At 36.5% G+C, this 23,333-nt stretch overlaps 1 protein-coding gene across 1 annotated transcript in view; it reads left to right on the top strand.

Annotated features, from left to right (window-relative positions):
- CDYL (chromodomain Y like) overlaps positions 1-23,333 on the top strand; it is a 106,280-nt gene that overhangs the window by 33,512 nt on the left and 49,435 nt on the right. The window contains exon 2 of the mRNA XM_035560369.2: positions 15,192-15,858. Coding sequence (XP_035416262.1) covers positions 15,192-15,858 — 667 coding nt within the window. The remainder of the gene's footprint in view (positions 1-15,191; positions 15,859-23,333) is intronic.

The raw sequence follows: 23,333 nt of genomic DNA, 5'->3' as shown, positions 1-23,333 counted from the left end.
CATTTTTTTCAAGTGAGAACTTTTTTCACTTTGTTAGAACAATTTCCCTAATTTCTGACAATATTTTGAATTCTCAGTTTCCTTCCCTTCTTACATAAACATGTATATTACTTTCCTTCAAATTGTAGTCTATTTGTGACCGTTAGACCCAAGTATTAATAAGTCTATTTGATAATGTGAGTAGACTATCCATCATATTATCAAAACACAACCCCCTATCCAAACTTATGGTCTCATCTTAAAAAAAACGGTAGTAAACACTCCATTGTAAACATGAGCTGCCTTGGAAAAAAGCCTCGAAAGAAAAAGGAAACACTGGTGAATCTTATTTCTTTTATTTTTTTTTTCAGGGGAGGAATGGTGATGTAGACTGCAAACTGGATACCTTGATCTAGACAGGATACTGGCACTTGGAAAGCTGTGAAGGTGTAAGAGTCAACCTGCACAACTTATGCAGCAATGTTTTAGGATGAAAGGAGGTAGATTAAAACAGTTATATTAAGGTTAATGGAGGAAGAAGGGTTACATTTCTTCTAATACACATTTTACATTTAACAAAAGAGCTGTCACTCACGTCCGGTTAAACTCAAAAAAAAAAATAAAAATAAAGTGGGTGGTGGTGGTGCAAAATATATGTGCACACTAGCAGTAGTTCATCTGTGGAAGTATATCTTTTTCATATCTTGTGACAGAATTGTAGGCAGGAAAAAATATTCTGTCAGAAGTTAAGGTACTGTTAGCCAAGTGGCTCTAAGATGCATCACACAGATGCGTATAAAATCCTTTAGAAGGAATAAACCATTTTTTCCCCAGATTTCCTTTTGAAAGTGATACTTGCTGTGTATGTATAATGGGAACTGAAATGAAATTTCACATTTATTAGTAAACTTATCCTTTAGGATTAAAGATGATTCTGTTTCTCTTTCTTTTTGCTCTAATGAGATGTCACAGAGTTCTGGAAGTGTCAGTAAGAATCAATTAATTCAGAAATTGGCATTTGAATATCACTTTTTTTAAAATGATTGACTTAAATGCTCTTCTAGTTTCAAAGCAGTCATGCATTGTTTGTATTTTAGCAGAGAACTCTGAATGAATATTCCAAACTGGCCCTTGAATAATTATTTGTAAATGTGAGATGATAAGTTAAAATAACAGTATAGTTACAGAAAAAACTAAAAACTTCTATGTAACCTTTTTGTGTTTATGCAGAGTACTGATATATGTTCCTTAGAAAAGTGTTGTTCTTTTTTTTTTTATTTTCTACATTGGGATAGTTTCATTTTTACTTACCCTCTGGTTTAGTTGTTAGAAAGCAAGACCTCTTCAAAGGTGCAGTGCAGTTAGGTAAGGAATACACGGAAGAAGAGACCAAGTCCTAATCATTTGTTTTGACACCGCGTTGTACTTGTTACTGTGTAAAGATTCACATCATAAAACAAAGGATTAAAGACTTCAGGCAGAAAAGCTTTTGAAGGAGGTAGACTTTTCAAAAACATGATAATGTCCTCATGCAGTTTAAGGCAATTCATAAACAAGGAGTAAAAGACAAATGTAAGCAAGAAAAGAAAAGGTTTGATTCATATGCTTTCCAATGTTTTATAAAATGTAGTTTAATTAGTCTAAAAATTATTGATTCCACATGTAATTATCTTAATATTTATATACAATTTGTAATTATTTTCATGTATATAAATTCAGCATACAGTCTCTAAAGTAATCTCCAAAAATAACACATTCTTTCAGGTAACTTCCTCAACCTAAAAAAATGGAGATATGGTACTATGGGTTAAATTTACTCATGACAAACCCATATAATCAATGCTGCTAGTGAACTGCAACTGTAACTGCTCTTTCTCTTTATTCCAAAAAAAACCTTACCACTGCTGTATCTCTGCTTACTTTTTTTCCTGCCTGATCCCCCTTCCATCATGAAGGCATATTATTCCACAGTAAACCAGATAAGCTGAAAACCAAAACATTTTTTTAGATACATCCATTTCCAGCAGATCCATTTGTAGTTTAATTTATAACATTGCTACTTTCTGGAAAAGGAGAGGACCAGGTTTGTTCTTTACCATTAACAGAGCCAAGTTGTTCCTGATTCAATAGAGTATGAAACAAAGGTGTTTGTTGTCGTGGATTATAATTATGAGAACATAAGAACTTTTTCTTAAGATCTGGTATGTTAAGGGGTATATGTGGGAAATTAACAGCATACATTTTTTTAAATGCATATTAAAAGAAAATAACTTTTTAAAGGAAAAAAATTGAAGGAATTACTAAAGAGTACTTTACTTGTTTGTATCTTTTCAGATCAAAAAAAATCTTTCTCACATGGACGGTATGATTAATTTCTCTTAGTAAAGTGGAAAACATAGCCTTAAAGTCAAAGCCCCAAATAATCAGGGAGTATATCTGTTCTCAAGTAGCATGATCTGGTATATGCAGGCTTATGAGCTACATGACAAAGTACAGCAGTGTGGACACAGTTTCCTGGAAATCCCTTTAAAAGTCATTAGTGCTTTGGATTGCATCTAAACTTACGCATTTGTTTGGGAGATTTAATTCTGTTCTGTGTAGCACTACTGTAATGGTAACAATATCAATTCATTTAGGCTAATTTTTGAGTAAATCTAGAGATAAGACTAAGTTCTGTTCTGAGTAGCACTAATTGTACTTTACTGTGCTAAGGTATTTAAAATGCTATCAAAAGCTATCACAATAGACCTTTAATATGCAAATGTCCTTTTTTAAAGGTATGTTTTAACATGTATTCAAGTTAGCCGCTAGCTATTTTGAATAGTAAAGTGATACTGGACATTACCAACAGATGACTAAACTCATTATCAACAACTGAAAGAGGAAAATATCTATTTATAAAGAAAATTTTGAGATCAAAAGATTTTCAAAAATGTTACTATTTATAGAAAGAGATGAGCTCGTTTTGCAAGGAGTTCACAGCATAAAATGTTTGGATGGAATATAGTTATACAGTAATAATGGTAGGAATTGAGACAAATGTGTAGGGAGAAAGCAAATCTCATCTGTCCTTCCAGTTAAAATTGAAAGAACCTGACATATGCTTTTGAATTTCAAAGTTACTGTAACTGTACCATGACAAAATTAAGTATAATGCCGTATTCGCGGAAGTGGTTGACTTGCTGTTAAATGAATTATTTCTATTTTATACAGGCAGGGATTACCAAGTTTAGAAGACCAACAAGCTAAATCTTGCCTAAGCATTCCCTGAATTTGAGTACTTGTTTATGCAATGAAACCGACAGGAATTACTTCTGCAGAAAAAGTGTTTTGTGAGTTAGTAACTATTATGGAAGGGTAACTCCCCACTGTTGATGGGTATGATGACTGTTTCTCAGCATAGGCAATCTGTAAATAACATTTATGTTGAAAAATAAAGATTTTTTATGTATTTTTTTTCCTTTTTTTGGCATTAGTTTGGATATATTTTTTTCCACTGCAGAAAGGCAAAAAGTGCTAAGGTGTTATGTATTTAAAAAGAGAAAAGAGTTCTTAAGTGAAAAAGCATTTATATTTAAAATGCATATTTAAGCTCACTTTAGATATGAAAAAGTGTAGTGAAGGGGAAAACAGATACCAGTTTGTATTACATACTTAATTTTTATTCTCCAAACACCCATTAGTGAATTCCTCTATTTCATAATCAGAGATGAGACAGCCATTTCTTCTCTTTAAACTATATGGTATAAAAATAATGATTTGAGATGTTTATGGTATACACGTAACTAAGGGAAAAAGAAAGGTTTGGGGTTAACCTTAAATATTTTCTATATAATAAAAAGCCTGTTTGCAAACAGTCACTGTAACACAAACAGTTGCGTGGATAAAAGTGAACACAGTGATTTTTATTTTTCATAGAATCATAGAATATCCTGAGTTGGAAGGGACCCATAAGGATCATCAAGTCCAACTCCTGGCACCGCACAGGTCTGCCCAAAAGTTTAGACCATGTGACTAAGTGCACAGTCCAATCGCTTCTTAAATTCAGACAGGCTTGGTGCAGTGACTGCTTCACTGTGGAGCCTGTTCCAGTGTGCGACCACCCTCTCGGTGAAGAACCTCTTCCTCATGTCCAGCCTAAACTTCCCCTGCCTCAGCTTAAAACCATTCCCGTGGGTCCTATCACTGGTGATAACAGAGAATAGGTCACCTGCCTCTCCACTGCCCCTCGCCAGGAGGTGTGGAGAGGCAGGTTTTATTTTTTTTAATATAGACAGCATTATTTTTCAGAGTACTTCATTTCAGTGTGGAAACTAGAGAAATGAATAAGGGTTTAATATGCTGTTACAGTGTAAAATGATGAAGAAAATAATCCTCAAGGCATTATTTGGAGAGCAAACTATGATGTGGGATTAGGTAAAGCACTGAAAAATAGCAGTATCAGATTCAGACAGGGACAAAAACAGGGAAAGGAATAAAAAGTAACTGAGACCTAAGGAGATGGCATGAGAGAAGAAACATTAACTTTTTTTTTTCCCTCCAAGAACTACTCTTTTAAACAGATCGAGTGTTATTTTAGAAGCGAGTAGAATGGGTGAGTGTGGAGGCATCAAAAGCCAATATAGTATCTGTAATTGGTGGAAAATATACCAAAATATCTTCTTCCTCTGCATCACAGCACATAGTAGTTAACTTGCAACTATTTTTGTAGTAATAGCAGAAAACTGACAGATCGTTTTTATGTGACATCTCAGGGAGGGAGTGGGGAGGAATTTGAATATAAGTAGAGAAGGAATTTTTTGCTAGACGCTAACTCTATTTCTTCATTTCTGAGACTGGACTTTGCAAGTTGTAGTGCCTTGTCATTTCTGGCTGAATGAAGATTTTAGCCATGGTTCAGGTTAGGAGAAGGCTCAGGCTTTCCACAGACTTTGAAGAGCATTGGCAAAATCTCCAGCACAAATAGTTCATGTTTCCTTAATATCTGTATAGTGACCTTTTAAAAGGCAGAGTTTTTAGATGTTTTATCAAGAGTACAATGATTACTTCATGCTAGGACCAATTCTGAGACAGTGTTCTCTGGACAAAATATATGGGCAAGAAGAAATGTTTGAGTGACAATAACTTTATTACCTGTTTCTGGAAGCTAAATATATTTTTGCTTCTCTTACTTCAGTTGAGAGGATAGTAAATAAAAGATTCTTCTGAAGGAGGTCTTTATATCTATATTACTTCAGAAATTCTTGTTAATCGTGTGATAGAGAAGTTGTGTCTACTCAGCTTTATTTTTCTTATTATTGAACACTTGAATTGTTGGAAAATGAGCAGAACACAAGCTGCTATTGCTTGAGCTGTCATTATCCAAGCCCAAAGCACTTTCCCTGCTATGTCTGTTGTTGCCAAAGCACGAGGAAATTTGAGATGGGACAGCATGTTTAATTAACAAATGTTGGTATAATCAGTTTAATTTCTACTATTATTTTTTTTGCTTGCATATATTAACCAACAGTGGATAGAATTGGTAAATAATGGAGCTTAAAACAGTGCATATTGTCAAAACCTTATAGGCATCAGTCCTTCTGATTCAAGACCTGCAATGTGTTACTTTGAATGAGTAGTGATATGATGTTAAAGAGTATGCATTGTGCCTAGAGCATTAGATACATATCAGGAAAATCATAATTATTAGAAATATAATTCCATATAAATAAAGCTAACAGGAGGTGTGTGTGTGTTAAAAACAGTGATGCAATGTATGTCAGTTTTATATCAGATTGGCATGTTTGAAGGATGAAAAGCTGAGGCTTAAGAATTCCTTGAAATTATAAATACAAGTGAAATAAGAGTCATTTGAACACATACCTTATTGAAAAGCTTGAACTACTAATGTGCTATGTGCAAGTTTAGTAAGAAGTTAATTATGTGCCTAAGATCATGAACTTAAAATTAATTGATATGCACATTGTAAGAACATTTAAAAACTTCCTTGTTGTTACAAATAAACATTAAGACCTTGTAGGCTGGAAGAATCTTTGCCAAGCGGAGTTACCAGCAATCCCACAGCTTTATTAGTATCCCATGGGTAGAGGGGATACTGTTCCAGAAGACAATGGAAATGGGAGAGTGGAGTTGTAGAAGCTGCAGTGGTATTAAATAAGAAACAAGAATTTAGGCCTAGACCAGAAGCTGTGCAGATATGGAGAGAGCTAAGACCTTAAATAGAAAAGCGCCTTTTTCCAACTGATAGTCCATGCAAAAATAGATCATCCACTAATAAATCCCACAGAGAAACAGAACGTAAGAACTAAGGCAGCTGTGCAGCACTGAGGTTGATTAATTAGGGGAAATTTCCGTATCACTGTCTTTTCTAGATGGGATTAGATCAAGTATTAAGAAAGTATTACAGGCAGACGGACTGTGGAACTGTGCTCACAGAGCGTATTCATCCAGGAGATGCTGGAGTTGAGTCAAGGAATACAGAAGAAACCAGTAAAGAATGTTGATCTTAAATATGACCTGGAATTGTTTAATGTGTTTTTTCTGTATTTGAAAACAAAAGTGCAGTTATGATCTTGTATCCAGATGCTTGAATTATGTCTTGCTGAAATAAACTTTTGCTCCTTGTTTATCGTTAATTTTACATGGCAAAGCTGAGAAAAGTCTGGCGATGCAAGTAAGGTATGTGTGAGTATTCTGTGTTATCAAATCCAGTGATTCCAAGGAAAGCTGTCTCTAGATATCTTTATTTCACATAACCACCTTAGGACCTTTAAGAACAATAATTAAATAATAATAAAATGAAAAAGCAGTACCAAAAAGAGCCCCACCGAGTAAGGGATCTACAGTAGCAGACTCCTTGATCTCCCTTCTGCAGGCAGTAGGCTGCTGAAAAGTCCCATTTGGTGTATAAAAGTATTATTGTAGAATTAAGATTTTGATAAAATCAAGTACAGCATACCAAGTTCCCTCTTAACTATCCTTTGTTGTTGTTGTTTTTTTTTTCCTTGTTCTTTTTCCTTGCTATAGTTCCCACTGCTGAAGTTTACTTAGCCATGACAAAGCGTTCTCTATCATTTGGAGACCATTTGTGCTGTGACCTATTATCTCCTTAAGACACCCTATTTAGGTAAAATATTTTGAATCTTTGTCAGTCATTTGCCTTTATAGAGTCTTTCTAACTGAGTACTGTTGAAGATTCAGTTTTTCCTGCTTTGAAAGCAAATGTCTGCTGTCTTGATGCTTAATGATGATGAATTCTTCATCTGCTACTCTCTATTATTCTAGCTGCAGGAGAAAGTGACAATATTTCTATTGGCATTATCCTTTAAGTAAATAGCAGTCAAACTGTTGAAGCTCTTACTGTGAGGTAGCTTGAATTTATTACTATGCTTTTTCAAATTATCACGTCCCAAAACATAATCATCTTTAAGTGAAAGAGGGTTTGCTTTTTTTTTTTTTTTTCATGTTGTCAGAGTTGCCAGTAATGTATATACACTTCAGTTGTCTGTATTCTTGAGGGGGAAATAATATTGGCTGTTCCAAGTTTGAGACTCTCACTATTCATGGCTGTAGTGGGGAGATACCAGCAGCAGAATTTGACTAGTCTATATGGAATTTTTACCTCTGGGGAAAAAAAGACTTAGGGTTTGCTTCCTGCGTCATAGCTATTACAAATGATTTGGAGATGGGAAGAACATCTTTCGGAATTCCGTGTGCAGATGATGCTGAGATCTTTTGGTAACTAGTGATGAGAAGATTATTGATAACTTCGTGAGAAAAACAAAATAATGGTTGTGAAATAGCCTTGACTGTCCAAAATGCTTATCTTAAATCAAATCCTAGTAGTTTTTAATAGTTTCTTCTGATTAGGGCCTTGCCATTTGAGAAGATAGGCCTATTTCAAGCTATTTGCTCTCATTTGAAAAGGAAGAAAACAGTGCATGTTTGCCAAGAATACATTGTTGCAAGAGATTTTTTAATGTTACTATTATTATTTGTATCCAGTACTGGGCATAGATTAACAACTTGTCTTGTATTCTTTCTGCTTTTGTACAAAACAGGAAATTTGTAAGTCTCACATCACTTTGTAAGTAAAAGAACAGTAATGAAAAGTGAGTTGAAATGTAAGATTTTTCTAACCATTTTTGCAGTAGCTGGATAACTAATTATGGCAAGGTAATTGATGATAGTTCTGCAGTAGGATTTAACTTGCCCCACAGACACTTGCTGTGATTATTTCTATGTAAGTTTTGACTGGAAAGATCCGTGATGTTGACATTTTAACATCAGTTATCAGTGGTGATTTGTCAGGAAGTAAATCTCAGGCAAGCTGCTTCTCCAGTAACTTCATTCTCTAAAGCAAAGCAAACACCTCCCCACCCATTTCTCTGATGTCCTATATGGAAAAGGAAGAAAAAGAAATGAAAAAATGAAAAAAATGATCTTTTTTCTGACCATAAAATCTATTTTTCAATAGATCGTAAAGGAGTCACATGTACAGTGATCCTCAGTTTGTTGAATGCAAAGGCATAAAATTTCATAATGCGCTGTTTGAGGAATTTACTGTGCAGCCTGGACATAGCACATGTCATGACCATGATTCTCTGAAACCATTTGTGTTGATGAGAATGTGGTAATTGTTTTGTTTCTTGTCTTTATTACCGATAGTCATCCATAATCTTTACAAAGATGATGGTAAATTATGAGCTTGACCAGGATGCTTGTATTTTTATAGGCAAGTTGATTAGAAATTTATGCAGCAGGTGAACTAAAACTTTAATTATGACCCGTAGGGCAGAATAACAATTGAGTGTTGCAGATATTTGTGAAGTAGGCTCTTGCGTGTCTTGTGTCCAGGAATCCCAAAACAATGGACAGCCCTTCATCCAAGTGAAGCTTGGAAAAAGGAAAAATCTCAGTGTTTGTATGAACACAGTTATTTAATTTTTAGAAAAAAGGTTGAGAATACAGAGTTGTTTCTGTTGCAGTGCCAGTACGAAGGACCACAGGAGGTATATTAGCTCTTTGCCTGACTCTTGTTTGTATGTCTAGAACGTGACTGCACAAAGTGCTTCCTCAAAAGGAGGCTGGGGGAATGAGGCTCTAAGGCCCCCCCAGCACTGAATTGCAAGCACAAGGGCTGCAGATTGTAAAGCACTGGTCCTGTGTAAACTCATCCTGCTGGTCCTGACTGCCAGAAGACAATCTTGTGTGTTAACTCTGTGTTGGCAGGCCTCATCTCTCATCTCAGAACTGTCATAAAAGTCACACGTGAGCTTAATCATTTGCTGTAGCTAATTTGACAGGACGGCAATAGTCAGCCCACATCTGATCTGCATTGATTTTGTACACCTCTGGCTTCCAGAACAATATATATGTAATACAGATGGCACCATAGCCAGGGATTCCTGTACTGTATGGACACTCCAGCTAGTCGTGCCATAAGGATGCAGCAGCTCAGTGTACAACAGTTCATCGGCTGCTAATCCAATCACTCTGTTCTGCTAATCAAATCAGTCAGCTTCAGGGTATGTTGCAGCAGGGTTGCATTTGCTCCCAGATTAAGGCAAATTGTGTAAGTTGGAGCTGCAATGAAGACGGAACTCTAGGATTTATACGGTATTTTAGGATAATTTTTTAATGGTGTCAGTTTGAAGTTAAATCATACAATACCATGTGTGATTTTGGTGTTCTGAGCGTATGTTTGTTAAGCTGTTTCTAAAATTCGTCTGCTGGTACTAACCGCAGTGAGTAGTGCTCAGAACTGGTGTTAAGTCAAAGCATTGGAAATAATGTATTTTCTAATTAAATATACATTAAAGATTTTAGTTCTCATTTTGCAGACCTTCGGGTGTATTTTGACTTCCTTATCAAACTAGTTTTTGAATAATTGTTTTCCCCAAACTGGTTCCTCCTTTTACTTTAAGCAAAATTTGACACTTTACTTTTTTCAGCTGTTGTGTGCTGCTATATATTAGTCGCTTTTTTAAAAAGTGTAGAATGCATTTATCTTACTTACAATAAGAAGTATTTGAAAACTGTTTATCGTTGACTTCTGGAAGATATTAATAAATGGAGGGTATAGTCATTCATAAACATTGCTGATTGCTTATGGATGATCGTTTAGATCCCATTTTCTAAGTTAACCAAGTGTGGCCATTCACATGTAGCACATGTAAATGTGCAAAACCTGCACTTGTTCTAGCTTCAGTCACTCAATTCGAGAATGTCTACATCAGTAATTTGGCTTAATAGCAAATCAGCAGAGTGAAAGAGTTGGTACTGTCCCCCCTACCTCTATGCATTATGCTGTGCAGCAATTTTCTTTTGGACTAGATTTAGTTGAGCCTCTCAGGATCAAATATCCGTGCCACAACATGTGTTGAAACTGATCAGAGCGGTTATTTATTTGGACCCATATTCTGTAGTGGCCGAAGCATGTTTTGTGTAGTGGAAGCACCATTTTCGGTTTATGTTTCTCCAGAAAGAATCCACGTCACATACACAAAACCACTGCGCAGTAAGTGGGAATAGTGGGGAGCGGAAAAGGATGTGCTTCTCGATTGCACTTTTTCTCTGAACCAAACATAGCCTTAAGCTAACAGAACAAGGTTGTCTTCTATATTTTACAGGCAACAGACTATGAAGTCAAATAGATTCTATTCTGTTTACCTTTAAGTTAATTTAGACTGACACAAATGTGAGGACAGAGAGAAACACCCTGGGAATGGAAAATGGATTTATGATAAACAAGGCAATGCTCCTTGAATATTTACTTGCCTACTTATATGTTTATTTTGCTCATTCTGTTTATTTTTTTTCTCTTCACTGGGAACAGCTGTATCTTTACTTTAATCTCTTCAAATCTTCCATTAAATTAAAATATGATTTAAAAAAATATATATACATAAACATGTGCATGCACAGTATGCCTTATGTAGAGTTTACAAACATGCCCAAATTACAATGCTTTGGACGGAGAATATCCTTTTGGATTTCATCCTTAATTTGATTGAGCTGAACTGAAGACCTTTCATCTTGGATTAAGATTGTATAGAATAAATCATAGAACATCCCAAGTTGGAAGGAAACCACAACAATCACCGAGATCAACTCATGCATGTTTTATTTCTGACTTTAGCAGAATGAAGAGGTTGCTGTACCCATCCTGCTCATAGGTGTTTATTGTCCTCTGCAGTCCTCTTAGATGTGTCAGAAGTACTGCGTATGTGGCTGCTCTCCAAACCAGTTATTTCAGGGTGCCTACATTAGCTCAGGTATTCGTAATATCTAAACCAGGTCACTTTGACAGAGCTACATTAGGGAACAATTACACAAGAATTTATGCAGGCTGACAGATGGGGAGGAGCTGTTACGGAACAGGGAGGAGCAGTTGCAGATGGGCTATAAGTGTGATCATTTTCACCTGGCACAGCTGCAGCCAGACACAGTTTTGACTGCAACCCTATCTTATTCTTATCTGTTTTATTTGAAAGTGTAAATGCTGTATATTCTGTTAATAAAAGCAATTAAAATCAAAGTATTTGCTTCTTCAAAGAGAGAGAAGGCAAACACTAACCAATTCTCACCACATTTGTGGAAGGAAGGGAAATTTACCATCTTACAGATGGGAAGTCTCAAATACAATTATCGTGTGTAAGACTGTAATTTGCATATTCCAGTGTTGGTTTATACCTCTGAGCAGTATGTTAATTTTTCTGACAGTTTTTCTTCTGGCTGAGTTTTGAGTGTCATTGACCAGTACCACATGTGGAGAAAGCAATAGCTTAGCATGTTAAAATAAACTGGGAAATGTTATCTTTTGCCACCCAGATAGTTTGCCTGATAACTTTCCTTCATACTCATTTTATCTTTCCTTTTTGTATCATTTTCCTTTTTCTTTTTATTCTTCCGCAACACTTGAAAACTAGATGTTAACAGGAAATCCTGGCAGCATGGAACTACTAAAAATAAATATTACCCTGTGGCAGAAGGCATTGGATGCTGTAGAAATGGTAGCTGGCAAGAACTAGTTGTCACCAGCATTTCTGGCATGATCTTGGCCTAGGATGTGATCTTGCTCTTACCCTGGTGCTTTGCAGTACTCTGCCAGTTTTTAACTCTCTGAACTTCACTCATCATAAGATCAGAAAAGCACCAGCTCAGATCTGTAACAACAGGGGAGAGAAGCAATACTGCATGTTTTGATGTTACCTAGTCCATTAGTTTAGCTGTATCATCAAACTGCACCTTAACTGGAAGTAGGAACATAGACCTTTTGTTTTTCTTTTTCCTGCCCCACTCAGTTATATTCTTCTTCATTTTATTATTTGAATGTAAGTTATTAGTATCTTCTAAAATGAGACCTTGAGGTGTTTTGCATTGTATTTCATGTCATGTCACCGCTGCATAATGAAGTAGAAACGTATAACTTGGCCAAGCCTTCTTTTTCATTAGCAAAAGAAGAAAAGTACAAGCTTGTAGTCCCTGTTTTCACTGAAATTGAGTTTAAATGTTCCTTTTCTATTGTGACCCTATGTCACCTTATTCAATGACCCTGTGTACATTGTGGAAGCATTCCAATCTTCTCTCTCCCAATCTGGATGAGAAGCACTTTTGTAGCTGTTCTTATCAGCAAGAGGTCCTAGCGCAGTTAGACTAATTAAGTGGAGGCAATTCAGAAAGTCCTTCACTAAATCTCTGAAGGCACATGATAAATTGTGTGTTGCAGGTTAACTGATTCTTTTTTTTTTTTTTTTTTTGTGCATTGTAAATAAAACAGATATAAGATGTCTTCAGGAAGAATTAAACAGTGTTAGAGAGAAACTTTGAATCAAAAAGAGCAATGTCAAAATAGATTTTGATGCAGAGTTGGACAATACAGCTAAATATAAGTTTTCTGTATGTGTTCCTGTTTGCTCTATAAATCATCAGGTTAGGAATGAATTTTTGCCTCTCCTGTTCTAGAGTTCATCTGTTATCTCTGCAAGGTGTCTGTTTTTTTTTGGAAGAGAAGAATGGCTTCCTACTTTAAAAGGGCATGTCCTTAATGGGTGGCCTTTCAGCATCTGAAGATATTAGTAGAAGTTTGTGCCCAGTAATCAATATAGTTTGTTATGAAGATTTCCTGATAGGAAAAAAAAAATACCTTGTTAGTAGCAGAGATCTTCCTCTGAGAATCATATTTTTAAAGTTTACTCTAGAAGGTCAAGAGAAGGAGAAATGATATGCAAAACTAATGCAGGAACTAATTTTTTGATGACATGGTATCAGGTTTCTGATTCATGAGTTTGTTTTTATGTTTTAGTTTAATATTTCTGACTTACTACTGAATATCTTTTTACTTTGTGTCTACTAAAAAAAAAAAGCTTATTTTTCCATTATGGCTTTTTTATTTGGGATAGCATTTTAGTTAAGATGTTAAGTATAGTGTCATAGAAAAATAATAGTTTCAATACTGTGGGTTTTTTAAGTCCAGTGACTCTACTGAAAAGTGCAATAACCAGAATAAAAACTGTTTTAATATCTTTAAATATTAAAGTATTTAATATTTGGACAATTTTTATTGCATTGCACTTTAAAATGTACTGAATTGCCAATACCGTACAACTGAGTAACAAAGTAAAACTGGGGCTAGTCTGACAGTTTGTGTTTCTTTTATTTGTAGTGGATTTTTTTGTTTGATTTTCTAAGCCTTAAAAAACAGAATGATGCAACATCCTAATTATAAGACAGCATAGTACAACATCTGCAAGATACATCAAGTTCTAGGATGTATAGTTAGTTTGCTGCTGAGATTATAATAATAGTAATCAGCAACACTGATCATTTAATCTCGCTGTTGAAAACAATGCAGTACATTATGATAACATGCCACACAAAAATTCAAAGCTGAGGTGCGCTCTTTAGGGAAACCGTTGTCAATGGTAATGTGATTCAGCAATGGTGTATATACCTGTATTTTCCTTCTGTCCTTCCAAATTAGTTTGTAGATCCTCCATTCTCCATTCTTTTTAATGCCACTCCAGTAAGTGTTACTAGTCTTCAGAGGTTATCCTAAGTCTGTGTGATCCTTGCTTACGTGCACGGTCTTTGCTCATGAGTGGCTAGGCAGCAGGGCTAGGAGTTAAATTAATAAGCAGTAGTTTCATCCCATTTCCCCTCCCCCACGTTTTTTTCTGCCTTTTTTTTTTAACCTAATAACCAAAAGGGAGATAGAGATGGGGAAGAAAGTTGTATTGGTTCCATAACTGAAATGAAGTGGGCTGGAGGATTTACCAGAAGGAGCAGCCTTTTCTGAAAAAGGGGAATCGTGAAAAAGGGGACTTGTGAGACTAGCCTTACACTTGCATCTTTTTTTTTTTCTGTGAAAGAATTCCGTTTCTGAGGTGCCGCATGACTGGCAGTAGTTTTGGTACAAGGCATGAGCCTCTGTCCCTGCAGCTGCTGCTGTCTGCCCTGTCGTGCTTTACTCCAGTGCCTGAATTCCACTAGCCTGTGGCTCCCACATGCAGCTGTAGCATGCGCATGCTTAATACTTGTGACATAAATACCATCTCTATTTGCAGATAAGTGAGGCATGGTAATTGGTTCAAGTATGTGTATCAAAGACTCTGGCCAAAACAAGTTCTCTGTTTTCACAAGACAAAACAAACTCTAAAAATTCTTCCATATTTGCTCCAATTTCTGAGCTGTACCATATTGTCCCTGGTAACTAAAGGATATCTCACCATAAGTAAAAGATTCTCACGTATGCCTTATGCTAAGTAAGCAAATTATTTAAACAATACTAAACTGATAAATTTTATAAGGTAAACAAACTGTTTTTGCAGCATATTTGAACATGGTCTGTATATTCAGAGAAGCATTGATTAAGACGTTGAAGCTGGTATTGAAACTTAGCTGGGGCCAGTGCCGATCGTTAACAATATATGTTTTATTCAGGTTCTTGTGCATACAAAATGCGTGTTGAAGAATAACTTTAGTATTTTAGAACGTCTTTTATTAGACAGAAATAACAATCTGACATTTAAAGAGGGGTATTTTCAGTCAGTAATGAAAGACTATGAGATACAGAGCTACAATACAGAAGTACAGAACTACAAGAGTAATTTTAAATCCATCTACACTTAAAAAAGAATTGTTTGCATGAAAGTTGCTCACTTGACTTGCATATCTGCACGTATCTAATGTTTAATTTTCCTTTTCAACAGGTAGAGAGAATTGTTGACAAGAGGAAAAACAAGAAGGGAAAAACAGAGTATTTGGTGCGATGGAAAGGATACGACAGTGAAGATGATACTTGGGAGCCAGAACAGCACCTTGTTAATTGTGAGGAATATATACATGAATTTAACAGACGTCACAATGAAAAGCAGAAAGAAAGCACATTAACCAGGACAAACAGGACCTCTCCAAATAATGCCAGAAAACAAATTTCGAGATCTACCAATAGTTCTTTTTCAAAGACATCTACTAAATCTTTAGTTATGGGTAAAGACCATGAGTCAAGAAATAATCAACTCTTTACTGCCACCCAGAAGTTCCGGAAAAACAATTCACCATCTCTTTCTGGAAGGAAAAATATGGACCTTGCAAAATCAGGTATTAAAATTCTAGTGCCCAAAAGTCCAATTAAGAGCCGGACAACCGTTGATGGCTTCCAGAATGAAAGCCCTGATAAAATGGACCACATAGAGCAGGATCAAGAAGACTCTGTAGCACCAGAAGTAGCAGCAGAAAAACCAGTGGGAGCTTTATTAGGACCTGGTGCAGAACGTGCCAGGATGGGGAGCAGACCAAGGATACATCCATTAGTGCCACAATTGCCAGTGCCAGTAACAGCCACAATTGCATCAGCATTAACAATAAATGGAAAAGGTAAGTGTGCAAGTCAGTCTTTTTGTGTAGATTTTTCATTTGACTGATCTTTTTAGCTGTTCAGATGTAAACAAATTACCCACTCTGTTTCAGCCATGTTAAATCAAGTCTGGAGAACTTCACAACTTTATTTTTACATAACTGTACGACTATAAAGCCATTTTGAATTTTACCAGCCTTTGCTTTCCTCACAGAGATTCATTGATATTTGTGTTTTCAGAATCACCATAAGATACATCTGTGTTTGCTTTGACATCGTGTGGTACACATATTCAGTGTACCATTTTCAGAGATAGCATCATTGCTTTAAGTTTCTTTAAATATGTCAGACTCAATTTCGTTATGAATATTAGAAACATACATTATCCAAATAGACAAGTGATATGAGTAGGGATTCTTCATAATGGTTTATGTACCTATTTTGCTATGAACTTTGCCTGGAAAAAGAAAAAAGAGAATGATGGTACTTAAAAAATGAAGTTGATAAGTTTTATTTTGGTGAGAATTTGAGCCAGTTGTGCAGATACATATGCCTTCTGTCTGGATTGAATTCTGTCTTCGTTATATTTTATCAATATTTTGTTGTTTATACCTCATTTTATATTGAGATCTTATTTAGATTTAATGTCTGACATGGTAATATCTCAGTAGATTTATAGTACAAGTTGAATAAACTGTACATTTTTAACACCGAATAAACCCAAAGTGCTTTTGTGTGTGGGGAAAAAGCTGTTCATTCCCCACACCCTGCTGAGAGACTGGATTAAGACAGTCATCGTGCTGATGTCCCAAACTTCTGTTCTTCCATGACGGACCTAGGTTGTTGTTGTAAGCACGCTTCCGAGGCTAAATTTTCAAGTGTAGTGTTCTCTTCAAATTGAGGGTAAAATCTGCAGGTATTCTTTTGATGACAACTTGCTGGAAAAAAAATCTTGAAAACCAAGGACTGGGCCTGCAAAAAAACATGCTTAGAGACAAGCTATAGGCATAAAAATATGTTGAAGACTTTGTGAGAGTCTGTGTTGCATGCCCCATTATTGCTTACGTATAGATTTTGGGGGGGGGGGGGGGGGGGGGAAGGCTGCTGTAGCAGGAGAGGTTGAAAAGCAGTGGATAAGGGAGGAATGCTCTTCTGGAGCTGTGGTGTCAGGTCATGGACCAACCCGTTTTGCTGCAGATGAACTTGGTAACCATGGTAATGAACACACTGATGCCAGGAATATCTCATCCTTTGCATGGGCTAAAGAAGGAATGTAAATCTCAGAGGATGTAAACAAAGCTGGAGGGGAAAATGCAAGAGATGCATGTCAGTATGCAAGTTTTCTGAGTAGGTGAGGCAGAGGAGTGTGTTCACACATGTGATGGTTTCATGATAATTAATACACGTTTTGTAGTATGATGGTGCTCCTAGTGAAGTGGCTGATAAGCACTGCCTCCAGCATCCTGGATTTTCCTCATGGTGTTCACACACACAAACAAAAAACAACATAAAAAACTTATTGGGTAGGTCAATAACCACAAATGATTACATCGTTCCCAGCAACCTTTCACTCTGGTAATACTGGTGTCACAAAGGCCTGTTATAGGGCATCAAGTGGAAGCGGAAAGGCCTGCACAGGAATGATAGTGACATATAAGATATTAGCTGAGGTGCATTAATGCGTTTCACTGAGGTGTTACAAGTCCCTCAACTGTTACCACCTCCTTCAGCTTTTCTGAGGCATTTGTCTGGCCATCTAATATTGAAAGCTCTCCTTGGGATAATGGGAATATGAGATTTTTCTTACGCTTACATTTTTGCAAGATCTTAAGGCATAGATCAAAAAAGGGGGAACCAAGGACATAGCCACAATACATGGTAGCACAAAAATATGCAGTATATTTGTCGTCTATCTGCTGTTGGAGGTATATTAGTTCAAGTACATTATCTGAGGCTTTCCTTCTCTGACCACACTGCCCCCAAGCTGAGCTGTGCAGTTTGCTCTGACACAGAAGCAAATGTCATAATTTATTATGGTTTTGTGGGTATTTATGCTTATCTACAACTTTTGGGGAGTAACATACAAATCAAGCAGTAACTTTCCGATTACAAACGTGGAAGCAAGTTACAAAAGAAGAATACTTTGCAGACCATGGTTATATCTGACACTAGTCTCTTTTCCTAGCATTTTAGGATTTTTGTGAAGGATATCTTTTTCACAGAAGCCCAGGGTCCAACTCAGCCATTCCGCAACACCTGGGTGGACCTATGCTTAGAGGGAAGCCCAGAGGGGCCGCCCCATCTCCTAGAGCTAGCCTGGCCTTGGAGCTTCCTGCGCTGACACATTCTTCATCTCTTTGTTAAAGCTGCACTTTTTGCTGTTTTTAACGTCACACTGCTATTCATTAAAATGTAGTAAATAGACTCTCCCCTTCCTCCCCTGCGCCGGGTTCTGGCGGTTCAGAATCCTGTTTCATCCCTTACTCAGGACATTCCTCCTGCCTTGAATGCACACCTCATCACATTTTCAGCACTGTCAATGCCTCGGGAACCATGCCTCACAAGAACTGATCGTTGTGCAGAAATTTCTTCAAATTTGTACCCTCAATACTAGCTCTGCACCAGATCTGACATATTAATAATACAGATGATAGATCTGGCATTTGAAGCACTCATTCCAAACATCCCACCTCCTCCACGTACACCTTCTGTTAATTTTAAGAGTTCCAGCTTCCACATGGAGGATGCTGTCAGGAAGACAAAAGCATATTTTGAAAAATAACTTTGTACTTGAGCTGGTTTAGGAAATTTTTATCAAAACATTTTTGTTGGAAAATCCCAGTTAGTCAAAATACAAATCATTAATTGGAAGGTGTAATTTTGAAACATTCTAGAAAAATACAAATTACATTTCAAATATATTTTAGACAACTTTTTTAATCATACCTGTTTTAGCTGTTGATTTTTTTAAAAAGCAATTTTGGAAAAAGCATTTAAAATTTTAATATTAATAATCCAAAATTCAGACCACTGCTTTGTTATGAATGCTTGTGAAACTCTTCACAATTTAGTCAGTTCTTTGTGTGTTTTTCCCCAGCCTCAATTTATTATTATTTTTTAATCATAAGAGTACAAACAAGAAAAAACCTTGTATACACAGGAAAATCCCAATTTTATTACTGGAATTACTAGGAAATGTTACTATTGTAGCACCTAGTTATGCTTTTCACCAAACCAACTGCCATGATGCAGTTCTTGTTCCGAAGAACAGTCTCTGAAAAGGCAACCGGCAAATATTTACACAAATATGCAGGGGTGCCAGGGGAATGAAATAACTGTAGTGTTTGCTCTGGGAGTTGGTGGTTTCAGCACACTAAAATCCAGCTGCTGTCTGAAATATATATTTTAACAAACCAAATTATTGTATTGAATATTTGTATTTTAAAGGCTTGGCCTTGAAAGCGAAGTCAATGGTGTAGTAAAGTACATACAAGTCTAAGAAGGGTGATATATGGAAGAAGTGGGAATTGTTCATTAATGAACATTGCTGTGGCGATCAACAGCTGTTACTAAAAGTTAATTGAAGTCATTCGTGAAGGGATCAGTGAAACAGAAAAACAACACCAAAAAACTGAAATGTTGTGGAAAAACATTTAGTGGTGCCTACAAGCAATAAGTATTACTCAAAACTAGGCAAGACAGAAAATAGCCTCCTATTTGACAGTAGGTTTTGATACATTTCAAGTTTTTGATAGCTTCCTTCCTTCATCAAAATCAAATAAAAAGTTAACTTTGTAATTTTTAGACACAGTACACTCCAGGGAATTTCTGTTGAATAGAGCACACAAGATCTGAAACTCTGAAGAGAATCTGTGGGTTACACAAGGCTGGAGAGTTGTCTTGGAATTTTAGAAAGGACTAAAACACTGGATAAATTGTTCACCCTCTGCGAAATTTTACCATAAACCAGGTGAATTCCCTTGCTTTGCAAATTGTAACTGCCTTGCTATGTTTTTGTTTTTTTTTTTTTTCCTCTGGATCACCCTATAGTCGCTAAGGTTTTTATTCAGCTAACAATATCCAATATGTGGATGTAATTGAGAATAAATGCAACACAGAGAGATTTTGGACAGAAGAGCATGAAAAACTCAAAGTATAAAATGAGTGAGAAAAGCCCATCTAGCTGCATATGTTGGCATAATTAGGATAAGTCAGGCTGGTGGCTGGTGTGCGGGAAAAGAAGAAATACAAGAAATGCAGTGAATTACGTGCACCACCAGTATGCACAGCAGCATTAGCATCTCCTTCCTTGCACATACTAAACCAGATGAATAACTTGCAGGAGCAGAAGGCTGTTTGAAAATACAATGATTGGAGTATATCTGCCAATGAGCAAAGAAGGTGTCTGCTGATTTTTCAGTTGGGTGATGGTGCTGTTCTTAGCTTGAAACAATGGTATTAGCACAGAAAGAAAAGCCAGACCTCTTGAAAGAAATGATTGAACTCAAGTCCTGTTTGTTATCTGTTCTCTTCCCCCAAGACAATTTATCCTTCCCCAAGACAATTTATGGGATTAAAACCCACAGATTTGGAAAACCAAAAATCCATTAGTAACACCATGCAAAATAGCGTCCATTCTTTGGTTAAGGCTTGGTCTGTACAGGAACCAAGCAGGTGTAGAAGCAGATATGGAGCTGACTGGAACTAGGGGGAGAGGTGATGTTGAAGTAACACCAAGCTGATCTGAAAGGAGTTCAACCCCTCCCTGTTCCTTAGGGTGAGGAGATCTCACCCAGTTCCTTCCCCCATTTTCCCATTTACTTTCTCCCCTCTCCCTGTATGCACCCGGGTGCTTGGTATTACATGAGGAGCCTCTGGAGCAGGCCGCTGGCGGCAGCACAGCTCATTAGGCCACCTTCAAGAGGCCCAAGAGCATCACAGCTGACAAAGGTGTGTAAGGGGTGAACCAAGCTATTTGTCCTTGTGAACCACAAACAATGCATAGTACTCTTCCATAAAGCAAAAGAAAGAGAAAAGTTGCAGATCCCATTGTTGTGGGAATCAGAGCAAATGGTACAATTAGAGGAAAGTTGGGGTGATGTATTGCAGTTTTTCAGATTCCTTTTTACCATTCTGGAAAGATAGAAGCTGCTCTGAGAGTTCCTTCTATTTGTTTTTGTTTCGTCTTGGTAGTAAAACATAATTCCAAAAAAAGACTTGAGACCGGAACTTCTTTTTTCAGTGTGTTTGTACATTGCACTTGGATGGTGGCTTGATCTCTATTGAGTGATCTGGAAAGCAACCAAGTATTTTATTAGTGGAAACAAAAGCCAATGAAATGGGTTAAAGTCCTTTGTAAAGCCTGCCTAACTTCTGAAATTACTGGTTCAACCTCTTTGTTGAATATAGCAGAGTGTAATTTTGTATCTTTTCTATTGTGTATGCATTTTGCAAATCACTAATTCAGAGTAAAACAGTTTTCATTTAGTCAACCTTAGAGACACCTTTGTTTTTTCTTCAGAAGTTGCATTTCATTTAGAATCCTCTTTTGAAGAGTTCACATTATTACTTCCATTATGCACTATGCTGCAACATTTTAACCTACCACCAAATTTTCCATCTGTATTGCTGCTAAGTCATTTTCAGTTTCTTCAGCTTCTCTACTCTTAACTAAAATAATATTCTGAGTTGTTGCTGATTTCTTGTTTATCTGTATTTTCTGGTTTAATATAAATGCAAAAGTTTTACATAATGTGGTAGACTGGACAGTCCGTATTATGTGTAAAATCGATCTGTTATCCCAAATTGTTCTGGTTTTTGTACACCCCTCCCATCACTTGTGCAGTTTCTGTTAAGTCATCATACAGAATACTGTTACTTTAGGTGGTGCTTTAGGGTTGAGAACTTCCTGTGAAAATCTTTTGTCTTGTGTCAACATATTACCATAATGACAAAGCAGGATTTAAGCGCAGGGCTTGCTTGAGGTTTAAGGCTGTTTTTCAGTGAACATAAGATGCGAATGACCAGTTTCTTGCTTTTTCTGCTTTCTGCTATCTTCCACTTCTTTGAACAGAAATGCCAGTTTTGTCCATTTGAAGACTGATGGTGTGGACTTTTGATACAGCTGAACTGCTCTAAAGGGTGTCTCTTGGAAAGAGTGGTTCCATTGCTTTCCCTCACTTTCCCAACCCTAGGTTACAATATGGCCTAACTAACTGCTCCTTCAAGGACAAACTCATTTATATCAGCATTCTGGAAGTGACAGCAAGGAAGAGGGTACATCCCTGGAGACAGAGACAGGCAGACACCCACACATGGGGATACAGATGCACATTTTGTCCCTGAAAAACCTTTAACAGGAACTCTGGGTATAATATATATGTGTGTGTGTCTATGTCTATATATATATATGCATTATATATATATAAAGGGAAAGAAATTTCTCAAAAAATAAGCAGTTTGGACGTAAAATCCTCAGCCTCACAGCCACAAAAGTTCCTGTTATTTTCACCAAAAGTTATTACATCTACAGGCCCAATGGGAAATGTCATGCTGTTAGCTGTGCTTTTCTTCGAGTGTTCCATCAATTTATGCTGACTGAGGGTCCGGGGTCTAAATCTCTCTTGACCACTCAGAAGGGGTAATGATCATTAATGATCAGCCATCACATTCTCCTACAGTACTTGTATCGATATGAGACAAAAGTAATTTCTGAGGGCATGTTTGTCATACCTGTTATAGCAATGCTGGAAAAGTTTGAAAAAGATGAAGCAGAGTGAGCAGAGGCTCTATTTGTAAGGCTCACTTTCAGCCTACTTTACTTATGTTGATGCAGAGAAAATGCAGTGAAGATCAGACTTGAATGATAGAACAAAAGTATTGAACTAGATTTTTTTTCTTCTACATTGTCAAAATTGTGCAATGTTAGAACAGCTTTTGATAATACAGCAGAAATGGGAAGTGCAATCAGAAATATTCTTATGGTGTCTTTTGAGGTTTTGTGTCTGGCATAGTAACCATCAACTCTTTTTTGTCTCTTGCTGTTTCAACTTTTAAAGATGTTACATCTCCCATCTTTCTTAAGACTCTGAAGTAGATTGAATGTAACTTCCCTGAGGAAACTGTCAATATGAATCTGTGTTCTGTTGACAAGAAGATTATTCTTAATACGTTGATACAAAAATCCATAAAAACTGGGCAAAAATAATCTTAGCATGGTTCAGGGAAGATTTGTCTACATCACATTATCTACTTAAAAGGGGAAAGCATGAGCGTACAGGTAAATTTTCAGTCAACAAGAAGTCCTTATAAGGAAGCTGTTATAGGTGGGGAAACATAGCATAAAATTATTAAATAAAATATTTCATTTTTTCCATTGATCCATGTAAAAGATAGCAAACTGTTAGATTCAAGAAAATGCAAAATCAAGACTTTCTTTAGTATTGTTTGTTTGTTTGGTTGGTTGGTTGATTTTCCTTTTTTTTTTTTTTTTTAA

This window comes from Cygnus atratus, chromosome 2 (genome assembly GCF_013377495.2).
Source record: "Cygnus atratus isolate AKBS03 ecotype Queensland, Australia chromosome 2, CAtr_DNAZoo_HiC_assembly, whole genome shotgun sequence".
NCBI classification, from domain to species: Eukaryota; Metazoa; Chordata; class Aves; order Anseriformes; family Anatidae; genus Cygnus; species Cygnus atratus.
The sequence above is the reverse complement of the archived record's forward strand: the minus strand, read 5'-3'. Positions and strand labels throughout refer to the sequence as shown.